General features: G+C 41.3%; 2 protein-coding genes across 3 annotated transcripts in view; one reads left to right on the top strand and one right to left on the bottom strand.

The window, feature by feature from the left end:
• LOC105481857 (kelch domain containing 1) overlaps nt 1-14,132 on the top strand; it is a 61,730-nt gene that overhangs the window by 16,612 nt on the left and 30,986 nt on the right. For both annotated transcript variants that reach the window (XM_011741655.3, XM_011741654.3), the window contains exons 3-4: nt 1-106; nt 547-665. The exon at nt 1-106 is cut by the window's left edge and continues 12 nt beyond it. In XM_011741655.3, the coding sequence (XP_011739957.1) occupies nt 1-106; nt 547-665 (225 nt within the window). The remainder of the gene's footprint in view (nt 107-546; nt 666-14,132) is intronic.
• On the bottom strand, nt 12,289-12,768 carry LOC105481856 (small ribosomal subunit protein uS13-like). The gene has a single exon (XM_071100220.1). The coding sequence runs from the start codon at nt 12,766-12,768 to the stop codon at nt 12,310-12,312; it is 459 nt and encodes a 152-aa protein (XP_070956321.1). The 3' UTR covers nt 12,289-12,309.

The raw sequence follows: 14,132 nt of genomic DNA, 5'->3' as shown, positions 1-14,132 counted from the left end.
CATGGAAGGAGAACTCCCAGCCTCCATGTCAGGAAGCTGTGGTGCTTGCATTAATGGAAAGCTGTACATTTTTGGAGGATATGATGACAAAGGATACAGCAATCGAGTAATAATTTCTTTAATTCAAGAGTGCAGCAAAATGTAATATTTAATGTATCATTTCATCTCACAAGTTACAAATATTTTAAAAAGAAGATATATATAGAAAACCTTAAACTTATGATTAAAGATTTTAAAGCTAGATTGAAAATGCAGCAGTTCTGCTCTTCTCTTCTTCTGTGTCTTTCTGCTTCGGAATTAACTGCATATTTAATTGATATAGGATAAGAGCAGGATGGGAAAGACCTATTTTAATATGTTTTATATATCATTTTTACTCCTAAAACAGTCTCGTTTTTATTAATTCTACAATTTTTAATTTTTAATAGGTAACAAGCTTACCTATTAAAAAGAAAAAAATAGTATTAATTCTTGGATCACATTCCCTCTGATGTAGATTTAATTTTTAAATGCCGTGTCTGCTAATAGTGTTCTCGTCTTTTAAAGCTTTATTTTGTTAATTTACGAACACGAGATGGAACCTACATTTGGGAAAAAATCACCAACTTTGAAGGACAACCACCCACACCACGTGATAAACTTTCCTGCTGGGTATATAAAGACAGGTAATGCAGCAGTTGCACTTAATGCATTATGTCTACCTAAGCAAAGATAATAACTTTTGGCTAAAATACAGAACACTTAAAGGTATGAGTTTTTTCAGGATAGCAATTGATTTTCTAAATAATCGGAATATCTGTGGATAATGCCCGTTGTATTTCTTCCTTTCTAATCTTTAAACTTTTTGTTTCCTTATTGCACTGGGTAGGACCTTGAGTAAATCCAGTGCTTATGTTTATACTTTCACATATTACTCATTCTTTTTCTCTGAACAACATCTATCATTTCCCTACTCTGAGCATCAATAAAACTAGATGGTAGCCTCTTCATCCCTCTCTGCCTCCCATTCCTTCAACACCAGTTTTTGCGAGTTACGTTTGTAATCCTTCTGTTCCATTTTTGGGAAGAAGGGGAACTTTAGTGATGAACATTTTAGCTCCCCACTCCCTGTTTATCATTTCTTGCTAATTCTTTTTAACTATTCTTTGTGGTTTTTCACATTTTTATTCTTTATGTCCTTTACTGTATTTTCTGTGATAATTGTCTCTTTGCTATTTGTAACACTGTCTTCATTTCTGAAATGAGTTTTTCTCCCCTTTTATTTCTTTCCTGATTTTTTGTTTTTTGTTTTTTGGAGATGGAGCCTCACTCTGTCACTCAGGCTGGAGTGCAATGGCATGATCTCTGCTCACTGCAACCTCTGCCTCCCAGGTTCAAGCGATTCTCTGGCCTCAGCCTCCTGAGTAGCTGGGATTACAGGCGCCTGCCACCATGCTCGGCTAATTTTTGTGTTTTTATTTTATTTATTTATTTATTTTTGAGACAGTCTCACTCTATCACCTAGGCTGGAATGCAGTGGCGCGATCTTAGCTCACTGCAACCTCCACCTCCCAGGTTCAAGCAATTCTCTTGCCTCAGCCTCCCAAGTAACTGGGACAATAGGGGTGTGCTACCACGCTGGCTAATTTTTTTTGTATTTTTAGTAGAGACTGTGTTTCACTGTGTTAGCCAGGATGATCTCAATCCCCTGTGCTTGTGGTCCCCCAGCCTCGGCCTCCCAAAGTGCTGGGATTACAAGCATGAGCCACCGCGCCTGGCCCTAATTTTTGTATTTTTAGTAGAGATGGGGTTTCGCCATGTTGGCCAGGCTAGTCTCGAACTCCTGACCTCATGATTTACCCGCCTTGGCCTCCCAAAGTGCTGGGATTACAGGTGTGAGCCACTGTGCCTGGCCTTCTTTCCTAATTTCTAACAATTCTGTTTCAGCTCCTCATATTTTATGGCCATCAACTTTGTTATTTGAGTTCTTATATTTTTTGTTTTAAGGGTTTTCTTCATTGCTAATTACTTTATTAAATTTTATTTGTGTTTTAAAATATCATTCGGTATTCAATTTCCAGTTTTCAGATTTGCTTGTTTGTCTCTTAAATGTTTTTAAACAATTTGTTCAGTAGAGGACTAGATAAGGTCTATACATTGCAATCAATTTATATGTCTTTTTTTTCTTTTTTTTTTTTTTTTTTTAAGGCAGAATCTCTCTCTGTCGCCCAGGCTGGAATGCAGTGGTGCCATTTCGGCTCACTGTAACCTCTGCCTCCCAAGTTCAAGCAATTCTCCTGCCTCACCCTCCTGAGTAGCTGGGACGACAGGCATATACCACCATGCCTGGCTAATTTTTTTGTATTTTTAGTAGAGACCAGGTTTTACCGTGTTAGCCAGGATGGTCTCGATCTGACCTTGTGATCCACCTGCCTTGGCCTCCCAAGGTGCTGGGATTACAGGCATGAGCCACTGCACCCGGCCAATATGCCTTTCAAGTTGCTTTTATTCTAGATATTTCCTTTTGGTCTTTTTTTGTTGTTTTGTTCTTGAAATTTATTTGATAAAGAAACCATGTCATTTGGCTGTAGAATCCCAATAGTCTGCACTGTGTTGGTTGTATCTCTGATATCATTTAACGTATTCATCTACACCTTCTATTTTCTGTAAATTGGTACTTAGATCTAGAAACTTAAGCAAATTAATGTTCTTGTGTTGGTTGTTGGTTTGGGAGCAAATAAAAAGTACTTCATAGCTATGTTTGTTTGTTTGTTTGTTTTGAGATGGAGTCTTCCTCTGTTGCCTAGGCTGGAGTGCAATGGTGCGATCTCAGCTCACTGCAACCTCCGCCTCCTGGGTTCAAGTGATTCTCCTGTGAGCTCAGCCTCCTAAGTAGCTGGGATTACAGGCACCTACCACCATGCCTGGCTAATTTTTTTTTTTTTTTTTTTTGAGACGGATAGAGTCCCCCTCTATTGCCGAGGATGAAGTGCAGTGGTGGAATCTTGGCTCACTGCAACCTCTGCCTCCTGGGTTCAAGCGATTCTTCTGCCTCAGCCTCCCGAAGCTGGGACTACAGGCGTGTGCCGCCACGCCTGGCTAGTTTTTTTGTTGTTGTTGTTGTTGTTTGTATTTTTAGTAGAGACGGGGTTTCACCATATTGGCCAGGCTGGTCTCGAACTTCTGACCTCGTGATCCTCCTGCCTCCGCCTCCCAAAGTGCTGGGATTACAGGCATGAATCACCGCACCCGGCTTAATTTTTGTATTTTTTAGTAGAGACGGGGTTTCACCATGTTAACCAGGCTGGTCTTGAACTCCTGACTTCCTGACCTCAGGTGATCCACCCTCCTCGGCCTCCGAAAGTGCTGGGATTACAGGCGTGAGCCAGGACACCTGGCCCATAGCTTTTTTTTTTTTTTTTTGAGATGGAGTCTCGCTCTGTCACCCAGCCTGGAGTGCAGTGGTGCGATCTCTGCTCACTGCAAGCTCCGCCTCCTGGGTTCACGCCATTCTCCTGTCTCAGCCTCCTGAGTAGCTAAAACTACAGGCACCCGCCACCACACCCGGGTAATTTTTTTTTTTTTTTTTTTTTTTTTGTATTTTTAGTAGAGACGGGGTTTTACCATGTTAGCCAGGATGGTCTCGATATCCTGACTTCGTGATCCACCCGCCTCGGCCTTCCAAAGTGCTGGGATTACAGGCGTGAGCCACCGCGCCCGGCCCATAGCTAACTATTTTTAGACATTAGTAGGCACATGTTTGGTTGTCTCTGTATGTTAGCAAGCACCGATGATTGTTGCCTAGATCCATTTTTGTACAAGAATATGCAAAGTGATGATATTCTAATTCTATTATTTGTTCTTAATTTGTTAGTGGAATACTTCTATAAAAAGAAGCTTTCTTTAACTGTTTATTAACCCTAAGGTACTGTATAGGAAAATCAGGATAAATGCTTGATTCTTTCCCCTTTTGGATCAGTGTTCAGGAGTCATTTCTCTAGTATCCTTCAAAGTGGTCAGTAAGGTTTTAAATTACCATTTTAAAATCAGAGATTTGAAATATTTGATGTCGACCTTCCCTAGTGGCTCTCGCCTATAATCCCAGCATTTTGGGGGGCTGCGGTAGGAGGATCACTTGGGGCCAGGAGTTGGAGACCAGCCTGGCCAACATGGCAAAACCCCATCTTTACTAAATTTAGAAAAAAAATAGCCAGGTATGGTGGCATGCTATGCACCTGTGGTCCCAGCTACTTGGGAGGCTGAGGCAGGAGGATATGAATAGTATAGTATTTGACTCATATACTCATGTATAGTATAGTATTTGACTCAAATACCCTGACTCATACACTATGCATGTATAGTATATGTTATTTAATATATACTTTAACATATACTTAACACATAGTATATACAATATAAAATATGTCTATATATTATATATACTTTTACATATATACTTAATATATATTTGTATATACTTTATTTCCATATATATGGAAATTACATGTACACTTTATTTCCATATATATGGAAAATATATATATACTTTATTTCCATATATATGGAGACATTTTTATATATTTTATATTTTATATATAATGCATACTTAATATATATTATATATTTTATACTATGTATATTTATTATATTAAGTGTATATGTATTTATATATTTTTTACTTTATTATTTTTTTTTTATGAGACAGAGTCTCATTCTGTCACCCAGGCTGAAGTGCAGTGGCATGATCTTGGCTCACTGCAACCTCCGACTCCCTGGTTCAAGCTATTCTCCTGCCTCAGCCTCCCAAGTAGCTGGGATTACAGGCATGCACCACCACGCCCAGCTAATATTTGTATTTTTAGTAGAGACGGGGTTTCACCATGTTGGCAAGGATGGTTTTGATCTCTTGACCTCATGATCTGACCGCCTCAGCCTCCCAAAGTGCTGGGATTACAGGCGTGAGCCACCACGCCCAGCCTACTTTATTATATTAAGTATATTAAGTATATATAAAAGTATATATAAAATATAAAATACAGACCAGATGCAGTGGCTCACGCCTGTAAGCCCAGCACTTTAGGAGGCCGAGGCAGGCAGATCACTTGAGGTCAGGAGTTCGAGACCAGCCTGGCCAACATGGTGAAACCCCATCTCTATTAAAAATACAAAGATTATTTTTTTGCGTGGTGGCAGTCACTTGTAGTCCCAGCTACTCAGGAGGCTGAGGCAAGAGAATTGCTTGAACCTGGGAGGCGGAGGTTTCAGTGACCTAAGGTTGTACCTTGTACCATTACACTCCAGCCTGGGTGACAAGAGTGAAACTCTGTCTAAAAAAAAAAAAAAAATAGTCCAGGCGCGGTGGCTCACGCCTGTAATCCCAGCACTTTGGGAGGCCGAGGCGGGTGACACGAGGTCAGGAGATCGAGACCATGGTGAAACCCCGTCTCTACTAAAAATACAAAAACTTAACCGGGCGCGGTGGCGGGCGCCTGTAGTCCCAGCTACTCAGGAGCTTGCAGTGAGCTGAGATTGCGCCACTGCACTCCAGCCTGGGCGACAGAGCAAGACTCTGTCTTTTAAAAAAAAAAAAAAAAGGCCGGGCGCGGTGGCTCACGCCTGTAATCCCAGCACTTTGGGAGGCCGAGGCGGGCGGATCACAAGGTCAGGAGATCGAGACCACGGTGAAACCCCGTCTCTACTAAAAATACAAAAAATTAGCCGGGCGCGGTGGCGGGCGCCTGTAGTCCCAGCTACTCAGGAGGCTGAGGCAGGAGAATGGCGTAAACCCAGGAGGCGGAGCTTGCAGTGAGCCGAGATCGCGCCACTGCACTCCAGCCTGGGCGACAGAGCGAGACTCCGTCTCAAAAAACAAAACAAAACAAAACAAAAAAAGATATGTATATAAAAAATAAAAGATAAAACATAACCTTACCTTTTAAACCTAGATGTTTATGAGCAATGAGTATTGATTTTTATTAAATACTTTTTCTTTTAAAGTCGTTTGAGGTTTTTTTCTCATTTAAGTACTGATGTCATTAAATATTTTCTACTATGATATACTCGTGTTTCTGATATAAATCTTACTTGGTTGTAACAAGTATTTCAACATATCGTTGAATTTTATTCACAGGTATATACATAATTTTTTAGGAGGAGTAATTGATAGCTTTGTTGATTTGCTTCCTGGTTATGCTTAACTTTTTGTCATTTTCGTTTGCAGAAAGCATTTTAAGGGCTAGAGGCAAACATAGGACTGAACTCTATCACTGAACCTTACATAGGCTTATATAAAGGGAATATCTTTGAATGCTTATGACAATGACGTGTGTTTCTGTAAGCCACTATGGTTTTCTGCCTTTGTTTTTCCAGGTTAATCTACCCTATATTTTTGGACCTTTAAAGGTTTTTTTGTTGTTGTTAATATGTAAAAGAAACCAGTAACAGTGATTGCCCTAGGCAAGGGAATTAAGTGACAGAGTAGGAGGGAGACTTGCCTTATGCTATGCATTTTTTTTTTTTTTTTTTTTTTTTTTTGAGACAGTCTAGCTCTTGTCACCCAGGCTGGAGTGCAGTGACGTGATCTCTACTCACTGCAACCTCTGCCTCCTGGTTCAAGGGATTCTCCTGCTTCAGCCTCCCAAATAGCTGGGGTTACAGGTGCCTGCCACCATGCCCAGATAATTTTTGTATTTTTGGTTGAGACAGGGTTTCACCATGTTGGCCAGGCTGGTCTCAAACTCCAGACCTCAGGTGATCCGCCCACCTCAGCCTCCCAAAGTGCTGGGATTACAGCCATGAGATACCACACCTGGCTTGCTACACCTTTTTGAAAGGTTGTGGTAAATACATAAAACATAAAATTTTTCATTTTAACTATATTAAGTATACAATCCAGTGGCATTAATTACCTTCATAATGTTGTGCAACCATCACCAGTACCTACTTCCAAACTTTTTAATTACTCCAAACAGAAACTCTGTACCCATTAAGCAATATCTCCCCATTCTCCCTTCTTTCCAACCCCTGGTGACCTCTAATCTTTCCGTCTATAATAATTTACGAATAAGCAGATAATAGGTATGTCATAAAAATTGAATTATAAAATGTTTGTTCTTTTTGTCTGCCTTATTTCACTTAACATGATGTTTTCAAGGTGCATTATGTTGTAGCATATATTATTCCTTTTTATTGCTGAGTAATATTCCACTGTATATATATACCGCATGTTGTTTAGCCATTTATATGTTGATAGATGCTTGGGTTGTTTCTACCTTTTGGCTATTTGTGAATAATGCTGCTGTCAGTGTTGGCATATAACTTTGTTTGATTCAATTTTCAATTCTTTTGAGTATATATGTTAAGAATAGAACTGCTGGGTCATTTGATGAATCTATGTTTCAGTTTTTGAGGAACCACCAACTATCTTCCTTAGTGATTATACCATTTTACACTCCCACCAGCAAGAAACAAGGTTTCCAGTTTCCCCACATCCTCACCTATGCTTATTTTGGGTGTGTGTGTGTGTGTGTGTGTGTGTGTATGTGTTTAATAATAGCTATACTAGCAGATGTGAAATAGCATTTCATTGTGATTTTGATTTGTATTTTCCTAATGACTAATGATGTTAGCTTATTGGACATTTGTACATCTTCTTTGGAGAAATGTCTATTCAAATCGTTTACCCATTTTAAAAAACGAGTTGTCTGTCTTTTTGATGTTACGTTACAGTAGTACTTTATGTATTCTGGGTGTTGATCCCTTATCAGATATATTTAGTTGTATTTTATTTGTCTTGCTTTGGTATCATGGTAATGCTAGTCTCAAACTAAGTTAGGAAGTATTCCCTCCTCACTTTTTTTCTTTTTTTTTTTTGGAAGAGTTTGAGTGGGATTGGTGTTAATTCTTTTTAAAATATATGGTAGAATTCGCCAGTGAAGCCATTTGGTCTTGGGCTTTTCTTTCTTGGGAGGGTTTTGATTACTGATTCAATCGTCTTACTTGTTATAGGTTTATTCAGATTTTCTATTTCTTCTTGAGATATATTTTGTTTTTGTTTTTATAAGAGTCAGGGTCTTTCTCTGTTACCCAGACTGGAGTGCAGTGGTGCTATCATGGCTTACTGCAGCTTTGAACTCCTTGAACCCTCAAGCAGTCCTTCCACCTCAGCCTCCTGAATAGCTGGGACTACAGGCACGTGCCACCATCCCTGACTAAGATTTTTATTATTTGTAGGGATAGGGTCTCATTATGTTGCCAGGCTGGTCTCAGACTCTTGGCTTCAAATGATCCTTTCACCACAGCCTCCCAAATTGCTAGGATTACAGGCATGAACCACTGTGCCCGGCATTGAGGGTTTGCGTTTTTCCGGGAAGTTTTCCATTTCATCTAAGTTATCCAACTTGTTGATATACCCTTCTTCATGGTATTCTGTTTTTTTTTGTTGTTGTTGTTGTTTGTTTGTTTTTGAAACAGGGTCTCACTCTGGTTGCCCAGGCAGGAGTGTAGTGGTACTGTCTTGGTTTGCTGCAGCCTCTACCTCCTAAGCTCAGGTGATTCTCCCACCTCAGCCTCCCAAACAGGCAGGACTACAGTTGCACGCGATCACGCACAGCTGAGTTTTTTGTACTTTTAGAGACAAGGTTTCACCATGTTGGCCAGGCTGGTCTTGAACTCCTGGACTCAGGCAATCTGCCAACCTCGGCCTCCCAAAGTGCTGGGATTAAAGATGTGAACCAGCATGCCCAGCATAGTATTCTTTTGTCATCCTTTTTATTCTGTAGTATCTTCACTTCTGATTTTAGTAATTTGAATCTGCTCACTTTTTTCTTAGTACAGCTGTCTAAGCATTTGTCAATTTTGTTGATCTTTTCAAAGAATCAACTTTTGTTTTGTTGCTTTTCTTTCTTTTCTTTTCTTTTCTTTTCTTTTCTTTTCTTTTCTTTTCTTTTCCTTTCTTTCTTTCTTTTTTTTGAGTCGTAGTCTCACTCTGTTCACTCTGTTGCCCAGGTTGGAGTGCAGTGACATGATCGTGGCTCACTGCAACCCCCACCTCCTGGGTTCAAGCGATTCTCCTGCCTCAGCCTCCCAAGTAGCTGGGATTACAGCCGCCTGCCACCACACCCACCTAATTTTTTTATATTTTTAGTAGAGACGGGGTTTCACCATGTTGGCCAAGCTGGTCTCGAACTCCTGACCTGAAGTGATCAGCCTGCCTTGGCCTCTCAAAAGTGCTGGGATTACAGCCATGAGCCACCCTGTCTGGTCTGTTGTTTTTCTTGATTGTTTTTCTATTCACTATTTTATCTCGCCTCCAACCTTTATCATTTTCTTCCTTCTGCTCTCTGTAAGTTTAGTTTGTTCTTGTCTAGTTCCTTAACTTGTACAGTTACGTTATGGATTTGAGATTTTATTTTTAATGTAGGCATTTATAGTGATACATTTCCCTCTGAGCCCTGCCTTCGCTGCATCTCATAAGTTTTGTTGTTTTTGTTTTCATTTATCTCAAGGTAATTTCTAATTTCCCTTATGATTTCTTCTTTGACCATTTGGGTTAACAGGATTTTTTTTCTCTCAGCACTTTACAGGTTTTATTACATTGCTTTTTGGCCCCCATTTTTCTTTCTCTTTTTTCTTCCCTTCCTTTCTTACTTTTATTTATTTCCTTTATTTATTATTATTATTTTTGTGTTATAGGGTTGGTCTCACTCCATCACTCACCCAGGCTGAAGTGCAGTGATGTAATCATGGCTCACTGCAGCCTCAGACTCCTGGGCTCAAGTATTCCTCCTTCCTCCTCTCAAGTAGCTAGGACTACAAGTGCATGCCACCACACTCAGCTAATTTTTTTTTTTTTTTTTGAGACGGAGCTTTGCCGTTGTTGCCCAGGCTGAAGTGCAATGGCGCAATCTTGGCTTACCGCAACCTCTGTCTCCCGGGTTCAAGCAATTCTCCTGTCTCAGCCTCCTGGGTAGCTGGGATTACAGGCATGCGCCACCAAACCCAGCTAATTTTGTATTTTTAGTAGCGATGGGGTTTCTCCATGTTGGTCAGGCTCATCTCAAACTCCTGACCTCAGGTGATCCGCCTGCCTTGGCCTCCCAAAGTGCTGAGATTACAGGCATAAGCCACAGCACTCAGCCTTTTTTTATTTTTTGTAGAGATGGGGATCTCACTATGTTGCCCAGGCAGACCTGAAACTCCTGGGTTCAAGCAGTCCTCCTGCCTCAGCCCACCACATTGCTGGTATTGCAGGTGTGACCCACTGTGCCCAGTCTGGCTTCCATCTTTTTTGTGACAAATTTACCCTCATTTGTGTTTTTGTTTCTCTGTATATGTCTTTTTTTTTGTCTTTATCTTTTCTGTATTTTTGCCCTTAAATAATTTGATTAATTATGCCTTGGTGTAGTTCCTTTGTATTTATCTTACTTGGAGTGTGCTGAGCTTCTTGGGTTTGGAGGTTGATAGCTTCCATCAGTTTCTTAGTAATTAAATTATCAAATATTTCTTTGCCATATTTCTTTGTCTCCCCTTCTGGGACTCCCATTACATGTATGTTAGACCATTTTGATACTGTTCCACAAAGCTTTGGCTACCTGTTTCTTTTCCTCCCATTCTTTCCTTTTCTTTGTGTTTTAACTTGGATATTTTTTATGAATCTATTGACTTGTCTTCAAGTTTACTGATGTTTTCCATTGCTGTGCCAAGTTTATTAATTATCAAGTTCCAGAAAGGAAATTTTTTTTAAAAGTTTGCTGTTTAACCTATATAATGAATTCTTTAGTTCTGACATCTTATTTTCTATTTTTAGCATTTCCATTTAGTTCTTTTTTATGTTTCTATCTCTTTGCTCAAATTAACCATTTATTCCTGCATGTTGTCCACATTTTTCCACTATTAGTATCCTCATCATAGTTTTTTTAAAGGCCCTTTCTGATAATTCCATTATCTAGACCACCTCTTTCTGAGTCTATTTATATTGAGTCTTTTCTTTCATCATCATGGGCCGCTTTTTTGTGCCTTTTTGTGTATTTTGTAATTTTTATTTTTTTGAGACAAGGTCTCACTCTCACTCAGGCTGTAGTGCAGTGGTGGCTCGGTACAACTGAGACAAGGTCTCACCTCACTCAGGCTGGAGTGCAGTGGTGTGATCGTAACTCGATACAACTGAGACAAGGTCTCACCTCACTCAGGCTGGAGTGCAGTGGTGTGATCGTAACTCGATACAACTGAGACAAGGTCTCACCTCACTCAGGCTGGAGTGCAGTGGTGACTCGGTACAACTGAGACAAGGTCTCACTCTTACCCAGGCTGGAGTGCAGTGATGTGATCATAACTGGGTACAACTGAGACAAGGTCTCATCTCACTCAGGCTGGAGTGCAGTGGTGTGATCATAACTCAGTACAACCTTGAACTCTGAGTTCAAGCAGTCTTCCCACCTCAGCCACCTGGGTAGCTGAGACTACAGGTATGCACTGCCACACCTTTCTTTCCTTTTTTTTTTTTTTTAATTTCTTGTGGAGACAGGTCTCCTTATGTTGCCTAGGCTGATCTCAAACTCCTGCCCTCAAGCAATCCGCCTGCCTCAACCTCCCTGTAGTTTTTAAATTATATGCCAGATCTTCTGTCTGAAAGAACAGTAAAGATTGGAATAAATTATATTTATCTTCAGAAAGGGACATGCCCTTTCTTCTTTTTTAGGTTGCTAGAGTAAGAGCTGAGTCAGTCTAATTTGTAGGTAATTTGTATTTGGGCTTTGTTGTAGCTTTAGTTTGACTGAGTTTTACCTCTGGCTTCAAATGTTTTAGAACAGTACTTTCCTATACTAGGGATCCCTATTTGAGCACTATGATTTTCTGCTGTGCTTCACAGCTGCATTCCTGCCTCTCAGAACTGTGGGAGATCTCTCCATGTTTTATAGTCCAGTTGGTAGGTCATTGGGCCACGAGGCAATTCTCTTTGCTCTCTGATCCCACTTTATGCTTTCTGCACCCTGGAAGACCTCTTTCAGCCTTGCATTTCCTCCCCTGGCCTTTGGAGGCCAGGTACTCTATAGGGTGTAAATGTTTGGCATGCCCCTGAGGTGTTTCTTTCAGATCTCCTGTTTGCATCCCAAACTTTAGTAGTCCAAAGCTTAGATTGCCTAAAGGGGATTTTCTCAGCTCTCCTCTGCCTCCAGCTGTTGGTGACTGACCCTCATCCCTCCCTGAAGATTATGTGAAAGAGTTAAGGAGTAGGTTAAATTCCCTCTATGGCTGGGTTTCTTTTTCTTTTCTTTTCTTTTCTTTTTTTAAGATGTATAAACTATTTATTAACAGACAAGGCCTACAGACTTATTTCTTCTTGGACACACCCATGGTGCGGCCCCGGCGGCCAGTGGTCTTGGTGTGCTGGCCTTGGACACAAAGACCCCAGAAGTGGCGCAGCCCTCTATGGGCCTGAATCTTCTTCAGTCGCTCCAGGTCTTTACGGAGGTTGTTGTCCAGACCATTGGCTAGGACCTGGCTATATTTTCCATCCTTTACATCCTTCTGTCTATTCAAGAACCTGTCTGGGATCTTGTACTGGCGTGGATTCTGCATAATGTTGATCACACGTTCCACCTCGTCCTCAGTGAGTTCTCCCGCCCTCTTGGTGAGGTCAGTGTCTGCTTTCCTCAACACCACATGAGCATATCTTCGGCCCACACCCTTAATGGCAGTAATGGCAAAGGCTATTTTCCACCGCCTGTCGATGTTGGTGTTGAGTACTCGCAAAATATGCTGAAACTTTTCAGGGATCACTAGAGACATGGCGGCAGCACAAGCAGCAGCCTGTAGGCCTCCTGTGGAAGAGAGCGGCTGGGTTTCTTCAGATGCTAATTTGGGGCCGGGCGCCATGGCTCAAGCCTTGTATTAGGCGTTTTTCACACTGCTGATGATGACATACCCAAGACTGGGCAATTTACAAGAGAAAGAGGTTTATTGGACTTACAGTTCCATGTGGCTGGGGAGGCCTCACAATTATGGCTCAAAGTGAAAGGCAAGTCTCACATGGCGGCAGATAAGAGAAGAGAGCTTGTGGAGGGAAACTCCCCTTTTGAAAACCATCAGATCAGTGGGCGCAGTGGCTCATGCCTGTAATCCCAGCACTTTGGGAGGCCGAGGTGGGCAGATCACTTGAGGTCAGGAGTTCGAGACCAGTCTGGCCAACATGATGAAATCGTATCTCTACTAAGAATACAAAAATGAGCCAGGCATGGTGACAGGCGTCTGTAATCCCAGCTACTCGGGAGGCTGAGGAAGGAGATTCACTCCGGGAGGCAGAGGTTGCCATGAGCAGAGATCACGCCACTGCACTCCAGCCTGGGAGACAAGAGTGAGACTCTGTCTCAAAAAACAAAAAAAAACAAAACAAACAAACAAAAAACCATCAGATCTCATGACACTTATTCACTATCACGAGAACAGCCTGGGAAAGATCTGTCCCCATGATTCAGTTGCCTCCCATTGGGTCCCTCCCACAGCACATGGGAATTCAAGATGAAATTTGGGTAGGGACACAGCCAAACCATATCACGCCTGTAAATCCCAGCACTTTGAGACGCCAGGGTGGGAGGATTACCTGACCCCAAGAGTTCAAGACCAGCCTGGGCAATATGGTGAAACCCCATCTCTACAACAATACAAAAATTAGCCAGGCATGGTGGCACACACCTGTAGTCACAGCTACTCAGGGGTCTGAGGCAGGAGGACTGCTTGAACCCGGGAGGTGGAGATTGCAGTGAGCCGAGATCATGTTCATGCTACTGCACTGAAGCCTGGGTGACAGAGGGAAACTGTGTCTCAAAAAGAATAAATAAATAAGTCTAATTTGCCATGCCAATATAAATGTAGCTGTTAAAAATTTGAGTAGCTTCTTCTTACAAACCCTGTGTGTGCTGGATTCTTCCTCTTGCTGTTACACAAGGGATGAAAGCAGCTATGGGTCTCTTCTTTCCCATTGAGAGCTCATCACTTTCTGGAATTGGTTTATTTAGGTCTCTTTGTTCCCTCAGCTCTGAAATTATTCTTTTTAAACTGTGATTTTGTGTTTGGGTTGTTAAGGTGAGAGGATCTTTTTCAGCTTTCTATGAACAAACTGGAAACAGAATTCCTAAAGTGTGTCCTTTTGTGTT

Source organism: Macaca nemestrina, chromosome 7 (assembly GCF_043159975.1).
Source record: "Macaca nemestrina isolate mMacNem1 chromosome 7, mMacNem.hap1, whole genome shotgun sequence".
Lineage (NCBI taxonomy): Eukaryota > Metazoa > Chordata > Mammalia > Primates > Cercopithecidae > Macaca > Macaca nemestrina.
Note: the sequence above shows the minus strand (reverse complement) of the source record. Positions and strands in the feature narration are given on the sequence as shown.

Excerpts from the sequence above, each read along its gene's own strand:
- LOC105481856 (XM_071100220.1), bottom strand. The coding sequence starts at position 12,768 with ATGTCTCTAGTGATCCCTGAAAAGTTTCAGCATATTTTGCGAGTACTC.